This window comes from Aythya ferina, assembly GCF_964211825.1.
Source record: "Aythya ferina genome assembly, chromosome: 16".
NCBI lineage: Eukaryota > Metazoa > Chordata > Aves > Anseriformes > Anatidae > Aythya > Aythya ferina.
The window spans coordinates 8,210,656-8,235,520 of NC_140315.1; the positions used below are offsets into that span (position 1 = coordinate 8,210,656).

The window sequence follows — 24,865 nt, forward strand, 5'->3', positions numbered from 1 at the left end:
CTTCCGCTTCCGGCCCGGCGCTTCCGGGCGGGCGGCGCTGAGGGGCCGGCTGCGGGCAGCGCCGCGCCATGGCGGCGGGGGGGGCCGGGAAGGTGTCGGTGCTGCTGCCCACATACGAGGAGCGCCACAACCTGCCGCTCGTCGTCTGGCTGCTCGTGCGCACCTTCCAGGACAGGTACGGGGTGCTGGGGGTGTTGTGGAGAGAGGCGTCTCTGCTTGAGGGGCAGCGCTGAGCGCCCCAGTGGGAGCCCCTGTGGGGAAATCGCCCCCGGCTCCGCGCTGGGGCCGTGCGGGGCGGGCAGCGAAACCGAGCACTGCCTTAAAATAGGTCTCGTTTCAGTGGAATCGACTTTGAAATTATCATCATCGACGATGGCAGCCCGGACGGGACGCAGGAAGTTGCGGAACAACTGGAGAAGATCTATGGGTCAGATAAAATTGTGAGTTGCACGCTTTGTTTGGGGTTCGTTTTGTATTGGAAAGCACTTGAAATTTTTAAAGAACTCGAATAGACTCCCTGGATCCTGCACTGACTTTCCTTACCCCCTTAAACAATGATATAAAGTTACTTGTTTTAAAAACAAGTTACTTAAGTTTTGCACACCCCTTAAGCAAACATAAAATTGCAACAGTTGCTTACCAGCATTATGAACTCTTACACAGAATCATAAATTAATGCTTACAGAGGTTCTCAGCACTTTGTGCGTTGCTGTGTGCTACTGAATAATGTGTTTGGTTGGTACTTTGTGCACGCCTGAGGGAAAGGTGAGGTTTGGATCCAGCTGCGTTTCATTTTCTGTGGCTGCAGGAATTGGAAAATTAAAAAAAATGGGCAGCTAGTTGGTTGTGGGATTTATTTGTAATGTCTGGTTGCATTTCTCAATAACAAGAGTAATTTTTTTTCTATTGTATTAATGTAGAACCAGCAGTTGTATATAACAAGATACTGCCATTTACTTATTCCTTGTGAGTTATTAAAGCCAGTTTTTGGGGAGGATAAAAGCTTTATCACAGAAGAGTGGAAAAACTCCAAGTTGAGTTTGACAGTTTTGTGCTGTAAGCAGTGTCAGGCTCTTTTCCAATCTATTACTGTGTAATTGTAAAGTTTTTAAAAGTATTTGTTGTTGGGTTTTTTGTTTGTTTGTTTTTTCCCCAAGCAAAGTCAGTGTTCTGATTTGTCCTCAGGGTGTTTCATCCAAATAATTTCATGGGGCTCCTTGCTTACTGAATGTGGTATGTAGATAACTCGAGAGGACAGCACGTTTTAGGGAGTAGATGAGGCGTTGAAGTGATTTTTTTTTTTGTAAACTTTGACTATTAAAGAACTATTATTCAGCTTTGACTATTAAAGAAAAACAATCATAGGGGAAGCAAAAATCAAAATAATGAATTATTAGAAGGACTAATGATTGTTCTCAATACCCTTGTTGTTCTCCAACTCACGTTAGTTACAACCTCTCAGATAAGGTAACAAAATTAGCCAAGTTCTAAAAGTCAGTATCCATGGGTTACACCTTGTATGCACATGAAAATCTTGAAATTTATATTCAGTACTAAAAGTATATTAAATCATTCTGGGGAACTTGCTAAAATATTGAGTAAGTGTTTTCCATTCCCTAAATTAATGATACCGGGGAGACCTTTGTTTGAATTCATATGCATGTATTTGATAGTGGAATTTGAGGAAATACTTTAATTACAGAGATGGAACTTGTAATATTTATTTTTTTACTGCAAAAATACAAGTAAAGCTTATAAGGAGTTTGTTTTTAAATGTGACCTGATCAAATGCCTGCTTAAAATAATGGTTTGTTTCTCTTACATTTTGTCAGATTAATTTTTTTGTGTGTGTATAGTGAAAAGGAATTTTCAGTTTTTACATTGAAAGTACGGAATTTAAAGATGTCACTAAAAGTAATTTAGAACTGTTCCTCAATTAATTTATATGTATTTTAATATATCCTGCAGCTTTTAAGACCCAGAGAAAAGAAGTTGGGCCTTGGTAAGTCCTTATCAAGTCTGGTTTGTTGTTTAAAAAAAAAAAAGTCATATTCTTTGTTTGATTCTGGTGTATAAAGTTCCAGAAGAATCAAAGTAAAGCCCAAATCTGCAAATATGTTTTCACCAAGCTTGTATAAGTGAACAAAGTTTAAAAGCATGCACGTAAAAATCACAGTGTATTACAGCAAGTTAACCACAACCTCAAACCTGAAGCCTGCGGTGACTGCTGTGCTGTACAGCTGTGCTTTCCTGTTAGCGTGCGCCTCTTCTCCTCCCACACAGCATTTGCTGATTACAGAAGAAGGGACGGGGATTGAGACAAGCAGTACCTGTTCAAAGAGCAGCTGCCCTTTCTGTATGGAGCCTACTGATTCAGAGCGGACAGTGGCATCTACCTGTGTACAGGATGCTTCAAAAAGCGGGCCATGGCTTGTGCAGGCTCCAAGCCTGGGACACTCCTCGGTCACATCTTTGCACAGAACTCTTCGCTGTCAGCTCATGTCAGCGTAACTGTTCAATTAGCTTTAATTATGACTATAAATAAAAAAATGCGTATCTGACATGTCTAGCACTCAAACTACTAAGTATTGTCTCACCTATTAACTAACACATGAACTGAAGCCCTTGAAGTGCATTACAGAAGTTACTCGTGTTCCAGAAGCCCTCACTGATTTGGTAGCCAGTCTTGTGCCATTGAGCTAAATCATTAAAGTTTTCATGGAATGACACAAGACTGCAATTTTGTAGATCTGATTTTGTATTTCACAGAAAGTCTAAGTCAAGCCTGTCTTCCTTTGCTTCAGAAAAAGCACCCTTAGGAGGTCGTAAATGTCATTAAAACTGGCAGTATCGAAGCCATCCTAAAACAAAGTTGAGATGATTCATTGTGTAAAGATTCATGTCTCAGATCCCTTTCCCTCTCCTCTTTTACAATAGGAATGGAAAAAATGATAAAATGCAGTATGTATGTTTCTGGTTTATTGGATATCAGTATCTGTCTTTCTCCACATCTTGGCAACCATTTGGTAAAATATTTCAGGTGTCTTATGTACCAAGTACTGCAGCTAACAACTTTCTCCATTCCACTGACAAAACCAAAGTTCTCCTTTTCTAAACACTGAATTGTCTAAATTCACCTTTATGCTTTTTTCTACATCTCTCATTTATTTAAGAAACTCTAAGAAGCGTACACATCTTAATTTTTCTGTTTTCTGCTTTTAGAGCTTTTGTCCTAATTTGACTGGTATTATAGCATAAGCTGATTGATTTACATCTTCATGTACCATGTTAACCAATCCTACACAATACACAAACCTGCAACACTTCTACTGTGTAACTTTGGAAATGACACGGGAAAGAAAAGAAAGACAGGTTGTTCATTAACCAGGACCTGTGACACTGCCTGCTAAGGACATCATTTAAGAGTGTTTTGGTTTCAGTTTTAGCTATTCCTTATGAAGTTAAAAGAATAATTTGGATTAATGAACAGGTTTTAATCTCTGTTAGGCTGCCGCACTGTTCTTGGAAGCAGTGCTATCTTTGAGTGATCTGACTCAGATCAGAAATTGGCATTATTGAGGAAAGTTCTAATAGCAAGACTTGCTCGTATCAGAGAGCTGCATCAGTTCATACAGGGTGAATAAACCACAAAATCTGTAAGGAAGGGGAAAAAAAATATTTTCAGGAATATAATTCATGGTGTCACGAGAATAAATCAAAATGTATATTCTATTAATAGGAAATCCTGAGTATAGAACAGTTTTTTTTCTTAAACCCTGTGATTATTTCGTATCCCATTTCCATTTTTTTATAGCACTTAAGTGCCAGTGGTGCTTCTGAATGTTATTTCAAATAGTGACCCACTTATCAAGTCGTTTCTCTATGCATTTGTAGTGCAGTAGGGTTTGACAAGACTTGTATTTCTAAAATCTAGTACTGAAAGTATGGGGAAAGGGGAAACGGTTTTAGTGTTTGACCTCTGATACATCATTTAAAAAAAAATTTAGGAGTATTTAATTAATCCTTTTCTGGTAGAAATTAAAGAGTTTAGAAAAATAAGTGAAGACTGGCTAGAAGATTGCATATGTTAAAATACTGACGGAAATTACTTCTGTATTGTTTTCATCAGGCACTGCTTACATTCATGGAATGAAGTATGCCACTGGGGAATTTATTGTTATTATGGATGCTGACCTCTCTCACCATGTAAGTTGTATTTTATGTACTGTTTTTAATCTATTGTAATTACATATTCATTGTTCCTACCTTTCTTTTATCTCATCTCATCTGTTTTATTTCTATTTCAGCCAAAATTTATTCCAGAGTTTATCAGGTAGGTAATAGTTCTTGTATAAGTGAATGACTTCTAAACATTTATTGTTTTGTAGTAAAACTGGAAAGCTTTAGGTTATTTTATAGCAATCTAACTAGCGAGAAAACTGTAAAGGCAAGAATTCAAATAAAAGTGATTGGACCTAGTTAATTTGTTCCAAAATAGAACAGAAAAAATAATTAGCTTCAAACTGGAGCAAAGATCCCCAAGTTTAAACTGACAGAGAACATGTGTGGCTAAGTACTTCTCATTCTTTTGAAAAGCTGTGTGTATATATATGTGTGTGTGTGTATGTATGTGTATATATATATACATACATACATACACACACATGCAGAAGATCATTAGGATTAGAAGATAATCTTTTTTATTTTTCTAACGATCTCACATGTTTGTAGGGATGCTGATTGGAGGACCCATTCCTCACTTAATTGTGAAGTACTTCTCTCCTGTCTGCCTACCTCTTATCTTCCCCTCTCTGTAATATTTCAATTTGTGAGAAGCAGTAAACAGGCGTTACAATGGAGGCTAAGGGTAGTTCAATAATTTTCAACTTTCTTCCTAAGTAGTACCAGAGGCTTACAACTTTTAGATATGATCCTGCATCAGTTTAGGCATGGTATGGATAGTCCCAGACCTCTTTTTTTTTTTTTTTTTTTCCCTTATTATGTGTCTGAGTGATTTAAATGTTTAAATCAGCATTTGGTCTTACCTTTACTTTTATACTAGAGAGACTTGCTTTGAAAATAAGATACTCTGAGATTGTTCTTTATAAGAGAGCAATTAAGCATTTTTTAAATGTATAATGCACCATAGCCACCCTTACTATCATTTTCCTATCTTCTGTACTTACTTGTTTAAAGGTTTGTAAAATACAGAATTTGTATTAAGAGTGATGATTCTCATTTTGATATATATACTGACTTTATGCAAATACTGTTCCTGGTTTGTTCTGATGAAATCAATTGCTTATAGAAAGCAGAAAGAAGGCAATTTTGATATTGTGTCTGGGACAAGATATAAAGGAAACGGAGGAGTACATGGCTGGGATTTGAAAAGAAAGTTAATCAGGTTAGTAGTTTTTAGATACTTACACATAAACTTGTTGTTTAGAAATTAATAAAAATTCCAAGCACAGAACTCCAATAAATCAATGTGAACTGAATTGAGTCTTTAGTTAATTGTACTGGGTACTGCAAAATTATGTTAAGTAATAGAAGTATGCACAGTCTGTAGATTCTTCAATTAAAAATAACAAAGAACTTAATGATACAACTAGGTTTGAGAAATTGGTTGGTACAATGTAAAAATGTAAAAATCTGCACAGCGTCAGTTTGGGAGGCTTTTTCAGTTTATCATCCAAAGAATGAGCTGAGACTGACACTTGTCTCAAGTTTGAATGATGTGTTTAGTTAGCTTTAAGAGCTGCAAAGGTCCTTTCCCTCAACAGTAAATGACTTGCTAAACCCCTCTGTTGACACTCTTCTGACACACTTTGCTAGAAGTTAAGGATTATCTGGCATGATCAATGTCAATAAATTATTACTTAGACCTAATTGGAAAAGGGTTACAGTGAGCACCAAGGAAAAGTTTCACCCCCAAAGCAGAGGAAGACTGTATCAAGGTCATATAAGCACATGGAGCATCTCACGCTTATAGGGGCTCACAGATTTTGAGCAGCTAATCAACAAGTTTCTTCTAAATAACATCTTTTCTCTTCTAAGTGTTTTAAGAGAATAGGCATAACTTACTGCTGTTGTTTTTGTTGGTTTTTTTTACTGTAAAGAATTTGGAGATGAAGTGTTAACACTCTGATTAGGAGATGGTATCACAGGGATGTTATTTGGACTTCTCCCTTTTTTTAACGGCTAGAATAAGTGCTTATTTTTTTGTGAATGGGAGGAATTTGTACAGTGTATTTACACCCATCCCTGAAGGGAAGGAAAAAAAAAAAGAAAAGAAAAGAACAAAGAAAGAAAAAAGAAGAGTAATGGGTGTTACAGAGAAATCCTTTTGTATCAAACACTACAATGTGAAGGAGTTGGACATCTCATTTGTATGTAATAAAGCCCTGAGCAACGTAGTCATTAATGACTTTTCAGTCTTGCAACATTTTTCATCTGTGGAGCTTTTCCTTATTATACTAAGTAAGCAGAGTAAACCAAAACTGAATCTTGCTTTTCTAAATCCAAGTCTAACATTCATCCAGGAAGCAATTTTATTCTTCTCTGTTAGTAAATGTTACAGGAAAAACATTATTTTGTCTGTTGTCAAATTTATTTCTTTTGTACTGTATCACAGTGTGCAGTTGTACTGACAATTCTACTATAAACAGACTGTAAAACTAATTTCTGAATTTTTTTTTCTGTCATAAAGTTCAACAATCTGTTAATAATTTGCATTTGAAAAACAAAATGATGGGATGTGACTTAAGACAAACATTTAGGAATCAAATCTAACAGTGAAAATATATTAGGAATACAATTGTTTCCTCCTAAGCAATTAAAAGTTTCTTTTTTGATATTTACTTATTTTCTAGAAACTCTGCTTGATCTTTCTGAATTATGTACTGGGTAATTTTGACATTTGTGTTTTCTTTGCAGTCGTGGAGCCAATTTTATAACTCAGGTTTTGCTGAGGCCGGGTGCATCAGACTTAACAGGAAGTTTCAGGTACGGGTCTGGTACGCAAGTCATAAAGTCTATTTGAAATTAAGAAACTGCTAAACAAGGAACTGGAGTAAGAACAGACCTTTACAGAGGACTGTGACGTCTGTTTGAGAAGGGTGTAAGAAACAGCAGACCAGATTGCAAGACCTGTTGCTCGTATCACTTTGTTAATGATTTTTTAAAACAGTGATGATATGAATGAGTGATCACAGTTAAGATTCCTACAGGTGGTACGTTGATTTCTGAAGTTCAAAACTGTTTCGGGTTTCATTTTCTCTGTAATCATTTACAGGTTATACAGAAAAGAAGTCTTACAGAAACTAATGGAAAAATGTGTTTCTAAAGGATACGTCTTCCAGATGGAAATGATTGTTCGGGCCAGACAGCTAGGATATACTATTGGAGAGGTACAGTAAAAGTCCTGATAAGTGTATTATGCTTTCATTTAAATGTAGGTGCAGATTGCTGTACCAGTCAGGTTTGTGACATGGGCTCTGTCACTGGTCAGTTATGCTGTCCTCCACAATTCATATGTAACATTCCCAATCTTCCTCCTTTGGTTTCTCCCATGTGGGAAGATTTCTAACATCTGAAGAGCTGCTTCATTTTTCTGCTTCAGCACTGCTTTAAAGATATCTTTAAAGATATCCTTTGCAATATCTGCAACAAACTTGACAGTGTTCAGATTGCTAACATAGACCTATATATAAGATTATTTTATTGCTTTGGGGTTTTTAAAAAACTGTTCTGTTTATCATATCTATATTGTAACTTCCTGGTGCAGGATAATTTTCCATTAAGTCCATTGATACAATATTTCCTGACCAATAGTTACGATTCCTAGATGGTTTATGATTATCCAAATAATGATACTGACATTTCAGAAGAGTTGACATTTACATGTCTAATTCCTGGCTTGCAGATGCTGCTTTTGTAGCCACAGGTTACAAAATTTTTTCATGTAGTTGTAAAATCTGCAGAATTATGAGGGTTAAACAATTCTTATGCAAAGTTAAAAATGAAGATTTCTGCGACCTTCCAGTCTAAACGAAACAAAGGGGTCATGGTAAGATAACTGACACAAGCTCCACGCACCCGTTTCATTTTGCTGTGTTTCTGTGCCATAAGTGAAATGTACCACGGCCCACGGAACATGCCCTTCTGGAAATGCCTCCTTTAAGACTAACAACAGAGCTTTCCGTGCAAGAACGGCCAAGTCCAGGAACAACACAGGTGGTTAATCCCTATCCTGAAAGGGAAGACTGGATACTTCTTGGTAGATTAGATATAAATGGTTCTTCCATCACTGGTCACAAAATAGCACATCTGACATCCAGAGCTGACTATGTCTTCAGTGATTTCTGGTCCTGCCCCATTGATCAGCTGTCCCCAGGTGCCATGATGCTTACTGGGATTACCAAAAGGGACCTTACTAAGAAAGCTAAAATCATTAAGTCTATCTGCGTGCCTTGTTAGGTCTTCTTTCCCTGGTTTCCCTTCTACCATGGACTGATGTGCTTAGAATTTTGAGAAATCCTCAGTCCTGGCACAGCTGCAAGGGTGTGGTAATTTTTGTGTTCCACTTGCCAGATCATTTCTGGTTGAAACTGCCAGCAAAAACTAAGCCAATTTTTTAATGACTTTTGCAAATGCAATTCTTTATTTTAGCTGAAGTATCTTGATTTCACAGACAAATATATATGGAAATTTTTGAATATTCTGTTACAGTATTGGCAAAATGACCTGTCATATGTCATTGTACGTGGTCAAATTACTGAAAAGGAGTGTGTTCCTCACACTTAGTGAGTGGTGAGTTAATCTGGAGGGTATGATCACCTAAGTAAGGGAAACAAAATAACTTTTAAATGACTTTCTATCCTCTAAATAACCTGTAAAATGGTCAAAGACTGACAAAGGTAGGTATTGCTTGTAAAAATATTCACTAACTGCCATACTCAGATGTCATCTTCTAGCCAGTGATGAGGTTGAGCAGAATGCTGTTTCACAGTGGCAGGAGATGGTTGCTTTCCAGAGGCATTTTCTTAAAGTTACTTTATTTAGCTAACAGGGAAAGTGATGACGGTTCACGTTAAGCCCCTGGACTGTTAGCGTACTTAGGCTTTTAAGGTTGTTCTAACAGCTGTGTCATCCAGCCGCTCAGTAACGTCTGTGGATCATCTTTAAAAGTGATAAACCAAGTATTTTCATGCTATCCAGCTATGGGCCATCACTAAAGAAATTAGTAAGAAGAACTGAGATGATGGAAGCCAACCTAAGGCTTTCTGAACTCCACCATAGAAAAGTGCTATAGTTTGATGTCCGTGTTTTGCCTTTCTCTGTCTCTCTTTTTTTTTTTTTTAACATAATTTCTGGTTATTTAGGTTTTGAACCTTAAAAATAGTTTTCCTTGTTTCAACAGGTTCCTATTTCATTTGTGGACCGTGTCTATGGAGAATCTAAACTGGGAGGCAATGAAATAGTCTCCTTCTTAAAGGGACTCTTGACCTTGTTTGCTACAACATGAGACTTTCTAAAAAATAAATTTAGGATAAAAACATTTTCTGACCTCTGTGTGGCTTTTAGCATGTAATAGCAGAAGCTTGATAATTTGCCTGGTGACCAGAAGACCCTCTATGATAAATGAACTGCATGTTAAACAAGTCAAAGTAAAGACTAATACCCTATGCCTTTTAAAAAAAAAAAAAATGAAGTCTAATAAAGAACACAAAGCTAAATTGTATTATGCATTTAGAAATGAATCATTATTCAGCAGAAGATGATTTTGAAATAAAGATGAGCAAGTACCTTAAAAATATTATTTTTTTCTTTGTTCTGTGTTTTGCAGATAGTATTTTAAATATATACTAGTTAGTTCCCTTTATTTCTTCGATGCAGATGTACGTCTGTGTTACAGCAGATATAAAACAACGGTGTTTCTACAGAACTGATAATAACTTATGTAGTTTAAGAGGAAGTACAGATGAGTACAGTGTTTGTTCTTTCAGCTTTGTTCTTTTTAAATTTGCCGCTAGGCTAGAAACAGAGAATATTCTTGGGATAAGAAAGAGAATCACTGGGATAGTTTTGTATTGTGTATGCATGTCCAGAAATAGATGATTCTTTTTTCCTACTTTCTTTAAAAAGTAAACATTTTTAGAATCTAAAACAGGAGGATAACATCTCACACAACTTTAGAGTGATAGAGAACACAATTGAATAGAAAACCTCACTGAAGACATATGAGAGATTTTTCTTACATCAAGTAACATTTTGCAATGTAATATCTATACTTGCTCCAGATCCTGATTGGAAAAAAATACAAACGGTATAATACTCCTGACTGTTGGTTGGTTTGTTTGTTTTGTTTTTTTCTGTCTCACTATTTGACCTAGTCAGAACTCAGAAATGCTGAAGAACTTGCAATCAAATATGCATTTTAAGGGAGTTTTTTTTTTTTTTTTTTTTTTTAAAAGGAGCAAACAGGAAGATTAAATTGTTCTGATAATGGCTTTGTATACAAGAAAAATATATCCTTGCATTTTTGGGGGGATGGGAGGAGGGAAGGGTGGTTCTGTTAAAATATGCATCTCAGAAAATGGTGGGAGAGGAGAAACAACAAATACTTTAATGATTGTACTTATTTTGCTTGTATTTTGTTTGAATTCCTCTAATACACTAAATGCAGTTGTTAATATTAAAAAAAAATGTTAAAAGTCTGTACATTAAATAATAAATTCACATTTCAGATAGTCATTTTTAAAAAATTAGCCCACTCAACGACGTAAAAACTTCAAAATCCAAACTTAATTTTCTAGTGGATTGTTTTAATTAAAGATACTCCTTTTGTTTTTTAGTGAAGTTATTCAGATTCTGCTATTTTTCCCCTTTTCTGAGTACTCACAGCAGATGTTTTGAAATAATAAATGCTTTAAAATAATAAAAAGGTAGCTGTAGGTTTTGAATCTACCTGTAACTGAATTACAGTGACTTAACTGTACATTTTGTGACATTTGCCTGTACTTTCCCAGCAAATTATGTTCATCTCTCTATAATTTAATTTGGTGCAGGCTAATCTGATCTAATAATATATACAGAAATCTCTGGGCCTGAAGGACCATGGAACTCTCATGTGAATAGGTTTCATCTATTTATGTTTCATTTGGAGCATCCATGGCTAAAATAAACATTTTAAGTTTGAAATAGGTACAAAATTTTTAATTACCATATAGCTTTTAGAAGTTGCTTTGCATTTTCATACAAGTGGAAACCGTTTCCTAGAATACATATTGAGCCTCAGCAAGATCGTATATTTCTCAGACTTCTGTGTAACTGAAGTAGTATTAGTTACTTGTGATCTAGCTGCTGGGAATTAGAATATATATGCCTTTTTTTTTTTTTTTTTAACGAAAACTACCTGGTAAATTCCCTTCATTGCAAAGTCATCTACTTATGAGATAGCATTTGAAGTAAGTTGCTTTTAAATATAAATTAGGATCATTATATGCAGTGTATTTTGTGTGCTCCAGTACATGCAAGTTTGAAGCATGACTGGGCTATATTCAGTTTCTAGATAAATAGATAATGTTCCTTATTATGCTTAAACACAACGGAATTTAGGTTATCATAAAGAAAAATGCTTTAAAGAAACTAAAGCAAGTGTTTCATGTCAGCAGTACACAAGCAGAAAGATGCATTCTGCAGTACTTCCTGAGACAAGAAAAGGTCACAGGAGTGAAACTGATTTAATCGCCTGCACCAAGCTACTCATAGAAAATGCTATTAAAAGGACCTAATAAAACGTGGATCCAGTGGACAGAAGCAGAATTAATGCCACTGCTGGCTGCAGAGTAGCTCTGCAAGCTTTCCTTGAGTTAGCAGGCAATGGATACGTATGCGTATTTTACTGTATATATCATGAAAAATAACTTTTTTCCCCTAGCCAAAGACTGTATATTTCTTCAGAAAGGGGAGTGGCCTACAGGTAACTCACTAAATACTGAATGCACTTTCAAAAGTTCCCTTACTGCAAGTTTTAAAAGCCTCAACTTCAGAAGTAGCTGCTGTTTGTGTGTTTGTCCCTCCATGCACTTGCAGAGGAGAGATTCGTAAATTAGTATTGTGCTGATGCTGAGTAAAACAAACACACAGAATCTTTGCCCAGACTTGCTCTAACTAGCCTTTCCCTTCATCTTTTCTCCCATCTCAGACCAGTACTGTCTTTCCAAATAGTTTCTTCCCTGAGGTGACTAAAACCATCTGATTCTAAAGTATTCCCTGTGCTTGAGCATGTCAGAGCCTCACCAGTACTCGAAGTGTTCTGTACGTAGGAAAACTTTACAGAAACAAGCTCCAAAGCTGCGCTTTAACTCTGACCTTTTCTCCTGTATGCGCTGCTGTGAAAGTTCACGGAGAATAAATATTGTAAAACCGTAGCCAGTGGCCGGAGTTCTAACACAAAGCCTTCTTTAATAAAGCTTGTATCTTTTAAACAAGGCGGGGTGAAATAGCCTTCATTTAGTGCTACTTCTGATGGTTTTGAGTTTCTGTTAATATAAATCCTTTGAGTTACTTGAATTTGTTCTCAGCTTCTTTTAAGCAACTTATAAACCACCTATATAAATTCTTAGTTAAAAAGGAAAGAAAGAATATGTATTGTAGGGAAAGAATGGCCTATAATGTAAGAAGGAAGTTGTACAAGAAGGGCTGTGCTGTCTCTTAGTGCTCAACACCGGCTGCAGAATGAAAGCACGTAAGAAACAGCTACTGTGATCTTTGCCCAACCACACCAGCAGTCAGCCGTACGGGGTCTTCTGAAGCCAGAGATCAAGAGGGCCTGGACCTTTTAATGGCTTCTGGGGCCGTCTAAGGATTTAATTGCTTTTTGAATCAATTCATAGTCTTAGCTTCTACAGCACCCTGTGGCAGGGAGTTCAGCAATTTACACATGTATTTTGTGAAGTCCTCTCATTTCAAACCTATCACCTAATAAATTCATCGGATGTTCCCTATTGTTTCCCATTTCCCTTTTCCTGTGTATTATTTTATAGACCCTGCTTATCCCCTTGTCGTACTCAGCCCTGTTGTTTTTTTTTTTAAAGTTCCTCAGACAGAAGGCACCCTGCACCTTGCTATTCTCAAAATGTCAGTAGCACGTTATGGTTCTATCCTTAGGGACCAGGTGCCCAGAACTCCATACAATGCCTCAAATATTCATGTCCTAGGGATTTACACAGTCGCATTTTAGGTTTCAGTTCCTTCCTTAATCCCGTTGCAATACTTGGCTTGCCTTGTTTGGGCCACCACAAAACACTGAATTGATATTTACAGGGAATTTTTCATTCTATGTCCTTGGTTTTACAGTTCCACATAAATCAGCTTTTCTTAATTACATCCATATTCATTTCCTATGAAAGCACAAATACTCTGCTAATGTACTTTACTTTCTCCATTATACTTCCTTAAGAATCTGTGTCTGCAAGCAACTCAATCATTTGGCAAGAACAGGAGCTTTAATTCCTTCCTGGCTTAAATCTGTGCAAATCATGGATATGTTTGTTTGGACATGTTTAATGTAGAGGGAGGAGCAGGTGACACATTTTATACCGGTAATGCACCCTTTCCCCTGAACAGCAAGTACTTCCTTTGGCAGATGGGCAAAGCTATGGGAAGGAGACCTCTTGTTCTGTCATTGTAGACCAGAAATTCAAGGTGGTGTGTGAAAACTCTCACACGCAAACCCATGAAGACAACCAAAACGTGCTAAACTTCAAGAGTACCGACCCAACAGATTTGAGGTTACAGAAGAACAGGTTGCGAAGCTATGCATGGAGTTTTACACAGCAGGGCATAAGGTTATCCCTGACCTATGTGAGGTCCTTGTGCTCTGTGCGGTTTGTGAGTCCCCAGTCAGAGCTGTGACCTAAGGCCTGTGCTGACGTGAACCTTTTTATTGGACAAAGCGAAGCCTCAGTTGTGAGATGAAACACTGCTGGGGGCTCCTGAAGTTGATAGCACCTTTTGTCAGAGGACTTATCACCCCACCAGCTATACCATGTGGCAGCAGAACTACCAGCAGCAGTGTAATCTCTATGCCCTTACCACCTTCCAAAGCCCTGCCCCAGGGCTACGCAATACAGCCCCATACCCCGAGCCATGGAATTTATCACTCAGTCATACGAAAATTTTCATATGCAATTCGACTGACTACATCATTATGATCCCACAGCTGGGACAACCACTTCACACAGCCAAGGCCTGGTTAGCATATCAACTGAATCAGGAATCAGCATCAAAACAGTATCCCTAGTTTAGCAGGTTTGGGGCTCGAGGGTGAAGAGTCGACTGATCTGAGGTTGGAAGGAGTTGGCTGCAGTTGTGGTTTGCTTCTAAAATACAAAGCTTTAATCTGAGGCTGCAGTAAAGATGTGCCTAGTTGCCAATCTGGGCAGCACAATAAAACATATTTTCCAGTGGACTGTGTAGAAGCCAACTGCAAGGCTGCACAACCTTCTGCATATCAACAGTAAAAAATAGCAATGACTAATCAATAATATTTATCTAAGGGTCTATCAAGATTCCCAGTATAAGCACGGATTGAAATCTTGGCACCACTGAATGAAATGACAGATTGCCTACTCAGTTCAATGCATTGGACTTGAGCAACAGCTTTTTAACAGTTAGCATTCCAGAGCGGTAGGCAAATTAGGATCAGTAAATACAGAGTGTATGCAGACGAGAGGGATTGCTTATCAAACTTTATCACCGTTTTATGACATATTACCTCCATGGTGTCATGCTGTAAAAGTCATGACCAAAGAAAGTAATCACAGAACGTTTGTAAAGCATAAACATTTTTGGAGGATCATTTCCTCCCCTCTGACCCCGCCACGTTTTACCTACCTTCTTTCTTCAGGCATGACATTCATAACAACTTATACATTGTGCTTGTTACTGTTCAGGGAAAGTGTATTGGGACCAGAGAGAAGTAAACTGAACTACAAATTTTAATCCAAAATTAGATCTGAAAACTCATCCCTAGAGACAGGGATTTCTCAACAAAGCAGCAGTGGGCACACATAAAATGTAAGCTTTTTCCTGCAAGGTTAGCTGTGGTGATGGTTCAACGGGAATTGATACTGATGGCGCATCACAAAGACACGCGTTTGGCTCACAAATTCTTATTGCATTTTGACTTTTTCAAACATGTCACACCCATAGCATCAGGTGAACCCATCGAAAACCACAATGGAAAACTAGTTGCTTTCCGGGAAGCTGAGGGTAGTTATCTAAGCTCCTAAAATGCTGTGCTCTCAGGAAGATCTGAGCACTAAAGGATACTTCCACCTTTGCTCCAGAACAGGAAAGATCTAAACAGAGCTCCTACGGTCACAGCTTGAGAGTGCTCAGGTCCCTTCCAGCCCACCACTGTGCAACCACAGGGGGGATACCCACAAAGAAAATAACCAGATTGACTTACTATGTGGTGAAGTTCATGTCGTGACTCAAATGTGCTTGGAGAGCTCTCATTTCTAGTCCAGTCTGCCATTCTGCTCGCTCTTGCAAAGAAAGCATGCGGCAGTACTTTTGATGGGCTGATCCTGTCAAAATAATTACATTACTTGGTATTACAGCTTCAGTGCAGGGGAGGTAAAAGAGACAAGCTGCTTGAACATGCTAAATTATTGAAATTTTCAAGGTAGGTGATTTTGTAATTTATTTTTTTTAATTGACATTTTTATTAACTAAATCCACACTCAGAATTCATTGTTTTTGAAATTGTTGACAAAACCTGGAAGCTGTCAATCTTATATCCACAAAAAAACGTGGTTTGTCATGGCAGAACAGCATCGCCTCCAAAGGACATTATACTTCACTTTCCAAAGTGAAATTTAAATACTCCATATGACAAATCAATTTCTTACTGTTCTAAGGGATCAACCTTTCCTTCCAACATATCCTAACCAGCTAAGCAAATCTATCTTATGCAGCTATTATCACTGACCTGCTCAATATAAGTATTTTTTTTCTTAAAAACAAGGGAAAAATTAGAACTCTTTGTGAAGGGATAGTTCTTCCCTACTTTCATCTTGATACAGACTGAATTTGGCTCCTGCCTGGTGACTTTTGCCAAAGTCATTTTCATGGAAGAAGGTTAGAGAATGCTGACAGATGATGAAGTGTCTGAATGACAAAGGAGCTGGATGGCTTAATGGAGCCCTGTGAGACTAGGGATCTTAGTGCTGCTGAGGATTAACCTTAATTGTATTTATTATATAATTAATTATGTTAGGGACTTACAACCACTGATAGTTGGCTTTGTTATTCTGTATTCGAACAAACACAGGATGGCTGCTAAACTAGTGCAGTTGTAAACACGGGCACAAGCCCGACCTGAATCAATAGCACAACACACCTTCAATTATACCTGTTCAGTGTGGGAATGCTAATTGTGTCCCCTCTGGTGCTAAGTGTTTAGCCTCTTACAATGCCAGGAGTCTATGGATTTCTCTGGTTGTCATAGCCTGTTGTGAGAAACAATACCCACTTCCATAATACAAAAAGTATATTAAGAATATTAGCATGAAGTTTTGTCTTGCATTGTGCACACAGCAGAAAAATGGGCTCACGGCTTTGTTTCTCCTTCTTCCCCACTGCTTGAATTTTACCTCTCAAATCAATCTTCTCATACAAGTTTTGTATTGTTCTCATCTCTCTTTTCTAACTTGCTAACTGCTGACAACAGCCATACTGTGCAAATCATCCAGAAAACTCTTGGTGAACTAAATGAGGGTGTTATAAATGAAGTCTCAACTCAATCTGAATTTAGTTTATAAAAGGCAAGTAAACAGTGATGGGTGCGCGGGGAGTCTATGCTCTACCAACATGCACACACGAACATCAAACCTTCTAGATATACAGAACATTGCTTTTACATACTAAACCTGAGTATGCCTATACATACGTACAATCAGAAAAGGCAACAAATAATCCTTTAAGTTCCATGACTTAACAGTCTCCATTTTCCATTCCTTTTCTTGATTACAAACACCGGAGAATTCCAGGGCTAGTCATGGGAACAATATGTCTTGCTTTAAGTTGTCAGGCAACTTGGTCTTTGGGCCTTATGTATCCTAATCTTCCCGGATCAAAGAAAAGCATAGCCATCTCCTTTTCCAGGCCAATAGGGCCTGGGTCAAAAGGCACGTCCAGGTCAGCAGGGGGCGAAACAGCAAAGGCCTGAGATGGCTGTAGCAGCAGAGGGGCCGATGGCGTAGCAGTCGGATCAGTAAAGGAGCCCGCAGCTCCCTCACTGTCTGGCAAACCACACGTTTCTGACTGTGGTCCCACAGGGCTCTTTAAGGCCTCAGGGACTGCTCACCAGGTGCCGAGCAATCCCACTGCAACCTTGTCGTTTTTAGTTGCAGTCCCACACCTTGACATCAATTTGGTTCCATGTTTCAGGACCATAAACTGTCTGATTGTTAATAAGGAGAATGAGCTGTAAGGTTACCAGGACAGTCTTTGTTCTTCCCAGCTCCAGTGCGCCCATTTCCAGTGACTTTCTGTACGAGCTTCTCTGAGCAGTTTGCTGAGTCTGGCTGAACTTATCTTCATGAGGCGATCAGTGTGCCTGTTCCCGTGCTGGTCCCCATTCCTTTTCATTCCTTCTTTCTACTCCTTTATTGATGACATAACTGTATTATATATGGAGTGGTAATTCGTGTCGAGAAAATGGTTGATATTAATAAAGAAGGGGGAGATTTGGGAGTGTGGCCATGGGGGTTTTACTTGCCTTTTATACCTTTTATAAATATTCCTTTTATAAATATTACTAAATTCAGATTGAGTTAAGACTTCATTTATAACAAATTGGTGACCCCGACGTGATCTTCTTGGACTTTGGATCTGTGAATAGTAAAGGGAGGCGCCCCACATAGTGGCCCTTGCCGATAGCACTGCCAGAGTCCAACTAGATTTCGAATGTAAAAGGCAAGTAAAGAACCAAAAGCTCTCCCTTTGTGACCCGTAATTCTGCACGCAAAGACCCAAAGACACCATTCGGTTGGGTGGATTTGGTTGTGTGACTGTGTGTAGGGGTGTGACTGAGAAGGAACTTTGTTCCAAAGCGAGTGCAGAGGTCTTCTAACCACGGTTCCGATCTCCTGTGAGGGACTTGGCCGGTGAAGGACCGAAGTGATTGCTCCAGGAATTCGTGAGTGGGTTAACCACTTGCAAGACACCTCCAGACACAGGCACAGCCAGGGATTCAGAACCTGTTTGAGGGTTCCAGGGATTTGGAACCTCTTGGAGGGTTCCAGGGATTCAGAACCTCTTGGAGTGTTCCATGGATTCGGAACTTGTTTGAAGGTTCCAGGATGGGTCAGGTGAAAAGAGACCCATAACAGGAACTTGGAAGATTGAGTCTACTCCTGGCGATTTGAAAGTTAGGCTTAAAAGAACTTAAAGTACATTGGGGCACAGCTACCCTTTGGATGCTAATTGTAGTGATTGAAATAATAGGTGGGAAATATACCTAGAGGATTGGTTATCTACTTTGATCACTCAAATTTGATGTGTGTGATGCTGCTAGTGACGATTATTGTACACCCTGTGGAACAATGAATTGGGTGAAATATTATTCCAACCATTGCTAAAAAATTGTTTATAAATCTTGCAGAGAATATTGCGAAGGCATTTTCTTGTGGTTCAATTGGCCTTGGTCAAATTCGAAGCCAAGACATGAATTAATGATACTCAAAAGAAGAGGAGGGATTGTTACATATGGAGTGGTAATTCGTGTCGAGAAAATGGTTGATATTAATAAAGAAGGGGGAGATTTGGGAGTGTGGCCATGGGGGTTTTACTTGCCTTTTATACCTTTTATAAATATTCCTTTTATAAATATCACAAGATTCAGATTGAGTTGAGACTTCATTTAGAACAACTTCATCGTGTTGCCTTTTTTTTCGAGGACAGGTTCCTGTCTTATACCCTTCTCCCCACAGCAGTCCTTTTCAAAAACTTTTAATTGGTCAAACAACTTTGCATCTAACAGCAACAGCAAACAACCAGAAACTTCCATGCCTTAATGGCTGGAGAACAAGCAACCCAAGACTGCATGGCATCTCCTGAATCACCCTTCTTTGCTCCCTCTAAACTCTTTTACATTCCTGACGGCTTCATCGTTAAGAGCCTGATGTTACCATCAACCACAGGGCTTGCCGACCCCCATAGCCACACTCCCACATCTCCCCCTTCTTTATTAATATCAACCATCTTCTCGACACGAATTATTATGCCATATATCACAAGAGGAAGATCTTGTCCATCATTTGAGGATTGCTTTCAACATCTACTGTCTCTACTGTGTATCCGCACCCCCAAATCATTTGAGCCCTGTCACTGCAGACTTTATGCCAAACCAGGCAATGGCTCCCTGAATCACCCACCTTGTGCACGGGGTGGATATTTCTGCCTTCTGGTGCTCTTCTTTCCACCCATACCTAATTTAATTTCCTCACACCAAATTCCAGTTTCCAAAGTCTTTCCAACTTGTTTTCCGTGTTCTTTTTGTCCCTATTTAGACTGGGAACCATCATCACAACATGGCTGGAATGTCATTTCCAGCTGAAAATTCCTTGATATTGTCGGATATTGAGGAAGTGGTTAGAGAACTTTCTATCTTTGGCTGTTCTGGCTGCCAGCCTAGCCTGGAGGCTGTGTCTGATGAGTATCAATAAACTACCGCAAGATACAAAATTAATACTTTCATTTGCAAACAGAATTCAGGACATGAAATGATGTCTGAAAGCCTGTTCCTTTCTCCTGCCTGAAATCAAAATATTTCTGCTTGCGCTATTGTACCACTTACGCATACTCTTCTGTTGTGCTCATCCCCTTAAGCATCTACCACATCTAATTTCTATTTCCTAGGGCACTGTTGTGTTCCATAGAACCCAGTTCCTCCAATGTTCAGGCACTTCAATGTTTTCTCAAATTCAGCTTTTAGATTTGAAGGTCTGTGGGTCAGGGATTCGTTTTTCTGCTATTTTTGTCTTACTAGACATTTTTTCTCTTGCAGGTGGATTTTCTTAGAAATTTATTTTCTACATGTAATAAATCCATTCTAGGATCCTAAATTACAGTAGTGACACATACAGTCAGTTAAATCTATCCTCTCCAGCCTTGCCCATCTTCTCGGCACAACCAAATGCCCCAGAAGGTCTTGCAGCCTCAAATCCAAATCATGGCTTGGTAACCTCCATTTAACTCTTCTGCTGCCATTGGTCATTTTCTCATTTGAGCATTCTTCCATACAACCAAAAGCATCAGATGGCCTTAAACCTCACAACAAGCAAGACATCTGCAGTAGTTACCGCTCTTCACTCCAAAACTTCAAGAACTGTTTATCGTCATGCTTTTTTTTTCCTTCTTTCATAAAGAAGAAAAGTTTGTGTAATGGTGTTGTATTAAATGTGCTGCAAACATTTCTCCTCTTCTAGAATTTTAATTTGGAGAAGAAAACATAAACCTGAGCAGTAAGAGACATTATGTAAAAGTGATCTCTAAACTTTTTTTTTTTCCCCAAACAGGAACTTCAAGTTCTAGAAACTTTTATTATTATTGATAAATCACAAGTTTTGTTTTTGCAGCTATTTCATGTACTTCCATTCTGTTCTAAAAGACTCTCTCCTCGACTTTCTGATTCTTATGACCACTAATGTGAAGACAGTGTGAAATACATGGTGAAATAAAGGTGTGATTTGCAAACGGTGTACTTTTAAATGCAGTTGAACTAGGAAGTGTTGAAAAAAGGTAACAAATGCAGTAAAACATCACTAAATTCTTCATGAAATATATTTATGTGAGTTGTGGTGTAAACATTTGCGGAATGTGAGTCATAAAAACATAGGAATTTGATGTTTTATGAAGTCCAAGTAAGTTATGGCAACTTTTCTATGCTTTTAAACTTCAGAAAACAGACAGACTTTTCTTTCTAGCAACTGTTGTGTGTGTCACTGAGGCAGCAAGGCTCAGTGCCAAGTACGGCAGGGATTGAGCTTCACTTCACCTTTCAAGTCTGTGTGTTTTAGAAGCAGCAGCCACCACGGCTCCACTTCACGTCCAGCACCTCTGTACCGAGCTCTCACACTCGCACCGAGCTCTCAACTACCCCCAAGCTCTCTCTCACACTGGGCCTCGCTCCTCGCAGCGCCGGGCCCTGCCGTGCCTCAGCCGCCTGCCCCCTCAGCCTGGTGCTCACCAGACACCACGGAGCTGACAGAAATAACAGAAATAAGAGAAATAACAGAAATAACGGCTCGGCTGCAGGAGCCCAGCCCGAGCCGTGCAGGCCGCAGGGACGGGCGGTGCCCGCCTGTTCCCGCCCTCACCTCAGCGCCGCTCCGCCAGCTGCGCGCGAGGCTTCTCCCTGAGGGGCCGCCGGGCGCCGCCTTCGCCCCGCTCGACGCCTCCGTGCCCCGTGCCGGGCCTCACCCTGCGCCCCCGGCCCCTGGGTGCCCCTGGGTGCCTCACGGTGTCCCGGTACCCGGCGCCCCCGCCCCGGGCCGTGCCGCGGCGCTGTCCATGGTGTGAGGGAGCGGCGGGGCCGGGCGGGGCCGCGCTGAGGCGGGAGGGGGCGGGGCCGAGCGGGGCGGGGCGGGGCCGCTCGGCGGGCGGCACGAGGCCGCGCGGTCACGTGCGCGGGCGGCGCGGTCACGTGGGCGCGCCCCCGGCGGCGGCGGCGGGAGGCCCCCTCGGGCCGGGATGTAGTCCCGGCCGGGGGCGGCGGAGGGATACCCGCGCGGCGGTCGGCCCCAGCCGCAGGGCGCGGCGCCTCCTAGCGGGGCCGGGGTAGATCCCGCCGCCGTCTCCTCAGCCGCCGGGGGGGGGGGCTCGGGGCCTCTCGCGAGAGCCCCCCCTCGCCTCAGCCTCACCCCTCCCGGTCCTCGCAGCCCCCCCCCCCGTTACCGGGAGCCTCCCGGCGGGGGCAGTGCCGGCGGGAACCCAGCTCCGCTCCGCTCCCCTCCCTCACCCCCCCCCCGGGGCGCGGCCCCCTCCCTCCCCTCCCGCCGGACAATGAGTCCCGTATGCTAATGAGCGCCTGGCGTCACTTCCGCTCTTTCTCGGCCGCCATCTTGGCCAGGGCAGGTTCTGGGCAGGAGGGACCCGGCTGTATTGTCCGCAGGGCGCCCGGGGAGACGCAGCCCCCCCCGCACCCCCCCCCGCGCCTCCCGCACCCCCCCGCGCCCCGGGGACCGAGCCCTGTGAAGCCGCCGCCCCCCCCCCCCCCTCGGGGCTCGCTCCCCACAGCCGCCCCCCCTCCCTCCTCCTCCTCCTCCTTTTCCTCCTCCTCCTCCATCCCCCCCTCACGCAGCCCCCCCCCCGCCCCCTTTGTCTCCCCCGCGCCGCCGCCGGCTGCGCTGCGCCCGCCCCGCACACACACACACACACACACACACAGACACCGCTCACACCCCCGAGGCTGAGGTGCCGGGGGAGCGCCCGCCCTCGCAGCCGAGGACAGAGAGCCCCGGGCAGGTAGGTGTGTGCGCGGCTCCGCGGCACGGCCCGGCTGCGGCCGGCCCCCGCCCGCCTCAGGACACGGCCTGGAGCCCCCCAAACCCCCCTCAGGCGGGACCCGGCCCCGGGGTGGTCGGCTGGGGGGCTGCGGGGGGGGCAGGCGGGCCCCTTCCCTTCCCTTCCCTTCCCTTCCCTTCCCTTCCCTTCCCCTGGCCGCACACCCGTTGAAGCGCTGAGGCCGCCCCAGCGGGCGGCGGGGACCGCTATGCCGCCGCCTTCCCTCCCTCCTCCTCCTCCCCTTCCCTCCCTCTCCTTCCCTTCCCTTCCCTCCGGCCGCTGAGGGGTCCCGTCCCGTCCCGTCCCGTCCCGCCCCGTCCCGTCCCCAGCATCCCGCCGCTGCCCCAGGGCCCCGCTGGCGGAGTTGGGGCCGGAGCCAGGCGGGCAGCGGCCCCCAGCCGGCCGGGAGGAGCCGGGGATGCAGCCCAGCGGTGGCGTCGCCTGGCTCGGCCCTGCCCGGCCCCGGCCGCCGACCCCCGGCTGCCAGACAAAGGCGGGGGGGACCCAGGCAGGGCCCGAGCGCCCCGCTCCGCACCCCGGGGCCGCTCCCCCCTTCCCCGCGCTCGGCGATCGCAGCCCAGGGGCGGGGGAGGGAGGGAGGGGAAGGTTTCCCAAACAAGTACCGCGGTGTGGGTGATGCTGAGCCTCAGCCTGCCCCCTTTTCTGTTGTTTTTTTTTTTTTTTTTAATCATTCTTTTTCTTCCCATCCAGCTCCCCCCCCCACACACTCCGTTCAATCCGGGACCGCGGGTTCCCGGTTTGATGACCGTGGCCGGAGAGAGGAGGGGGAAAAAAAATATTAAATAAATAAATAAAAAATACCAGCCCCCACCCAAAATGCAGCGCAGCCCCGCCGGAGATGAGGGCGGGCGGCGGCAGGGGGCGCGTTCCCCGCGCCGGGCACGGCTGCGGCGGGGAAGGGCCGCGCAGCGCCGCCTGCGGCCCCCCCGCTCCCGGCCGAGCCAGCGGGGCAGGCCCCGGCCGCCTCCTGGCACCGGAGCCGAGGGGCCCCGGCCGGCCTCGAAGCCCCCCAGAGCCCCTGAGAGCCCCTGCACACCCGGCCGGGGGGCTGGGGGTGGCTGGGGAGTCGCCCCGGGGGGCTGAGAGGCGCCTGGAGGGGCTGCGTGGCTCGGTGAGGCTGGGAGCTGGAGGGCGTTGGGTGTCGTGGTGGGACGCGGTTGTGGCTCCTGGTGCCATTTGCCTTGGGATCTCGCTTGGCTCTTCTCACGCCTTCCAAGCGCGCGGCTGCAGGGGGAGAAACTTTGGGTGTGGGGCGGCACGGAAGGGTTGGCTGCTTTGTTAGGGGCGGTGGGCGAGGCGGGATGAGGGGAGACCTCGACGGCCTGAGACTTTGTTAGACGTGTTGGAACCGTTCGGTAGGTGGGGAAGGGGTTTTGATTCCTGTTGGAAGAACTGCAGGTTTATCTTCTCCAGGTTGTTTTCACTAGCTATGTTTTTGTTCGTTTTTACTACTATTTGCCATTTGGACGTGAACCATGTGCCTGAGATAATGGAGACACCATTCCTACCTGCCAACGTAGCGTGGTCTCAGGTTGGCGTGGCTGCTGCGCAGCACGGTGTGCATCTCCTGCAGGCCACCAGCATTGTTCCCCGCTGCGGGATCTCTGCTACTTAGGAAAACTTTCCCTTGGGGTGGCTGATAACCAACAATTACAGGGCTTACAGCACCTTGCCATAGTTGCCATCCATCCAGGTGAGCAGGATGGATCATCCTGATTTAAAAAAAAAAAAAAAAAAAAAAAGCTTCTTATTTTTGCATTTATTAACAATTCCGGTGTTTGGTTCTGCTTTAGACATAATTTTTACAGATGTTGGGTGGTAATTTGGTACGAGCAGATCAACATCTAACACAATATGTGTTGAAACCTTAAAACATTGAGAAGAGGTAACAGAAGAGAAATGGACAGTTGTTAACAAAAATTGCACTTGAGGCTGATGGGTCATAAGGTGACTGTTACCTTTGCCGAAGATGCTTACAGTAAATGCTTACGTAAACTTCAGCCACAAACCAAAAACTTATTCTCTTCCAAAAGTAATAAAAAGGTGAACTTTTTTTTTGCTTACAGATTCTATAAACCTGTATCTCATTTAGGTTACTACTGCTTGTGCTTGAAAGAGTATTACGTGGATCTGCTAGAGCTGGAAAGTCATTGTGGGCTTGTGAGATCACTTGTGTTAGGCTTTTAGGGGAGAGGTGGCTGGATATGCGAGGGATGTTGAAGGTGAAAGGTGGCTGTGTCTGCCTGTAGGTAAGAGGCAAGTG

General features: G+C 42.6%; 2 protein-coding genes and 1 long non-coding RNA gene across 7 annotated transcripts in view; 2 read left to right on the forward strand and 1 right to left on the reverse strand.

The window, feature by feature from the left end:
- Positions 1-21,534, reverse strand: part of LOC311445653 — a 39,802-nt gene extending 18,268 nt beyond the window's left edge. Inside the window, exons 1-2 of the long non-coding RNA XR_014698566.1 lie at positions 21,396-21,534; positions 15,479-15,599 (exon numbers count right to left, since the gene is read on the reverse strand). This is a non-coding gene — a long non-coding RNA (uncharacterized lncRNA). The remainder of the gene's footprint in view (positions 1-15,478; positions 15,600-21,395) is intronic.
- DPM1 (dolichyl-phosphate mannosyltransferase subunit 1, catalytic) lies at positions 17-10,342 on the forward strand. Its single transcript, XM_084537962.1, has 9 exons — positions 17-175; positions 341-440; positions 1,969-2,002; positions 4,130-4,206; positions 4,308-4,333; positions 5,309-5,404; positions 6,937-7,005; positions 7,295-7,409; positions 9,422-10,342. Exons 1-9 carry the CDS (start codon positions 69-71, stop codon positions 9,524-9,526), a joined length of 729 nt encoding a protein of 242 aa, XP_084394088.1. The 5' UTR covers positions 17-68; the 3' UTR covers positions 9,527-10,342.
- An 855-nt stretch (positions 21,535-22,389) lies between the features above and the next one.
- Positions 22,390-24,865, forward strand: part of ADNP (activity dependent neuroprotector homeobox) — a 30,997-nt gene continuing 28,521 nt past the window's right edge. For 4 of the 5 annotated variants that reach the window (XM_084537964.1, XM_084537966.1, XM_084537963.1 and 1 more), the window contains exon 1: positions 22,390-22,542. The gene's annotated coding sequence lies outside the window, so the exon portion shown is untranslated. The remainder of the gene's footprint in view (positions 22,543-24,865) is intronic. The other variant, XM_084537965.1, reaches the window with a different exon arrangement.

What these genes read in the sequence shown, in the direction of transcription:
- DPM1 (XM_084537962.1), top strand. Translation starts at nt 69, where the DNA reads ATGGCGGCGGGGGGGGCCGGGAAGGTGTCGGTGCTGCTGCCCACATAC. An exon ending in GTGCGCACCTTCCAGGACAG is followed by an intron (nt 176 to 340) that starts GTACGGGGTGCT and finishes GTCTCGTTTCAG; the next exon opens with TGGAATCGACTTTGAAATTA. An exon ending in TTGAAAAGAAAGTTAATCAG is followed by an intron (nt 5,405 to 6,936) that starts GTTAGTAGTTTT and finishes TTTTCTTTGCAG; the next exon opens with TCGTGGAGCCAATTTTATAA.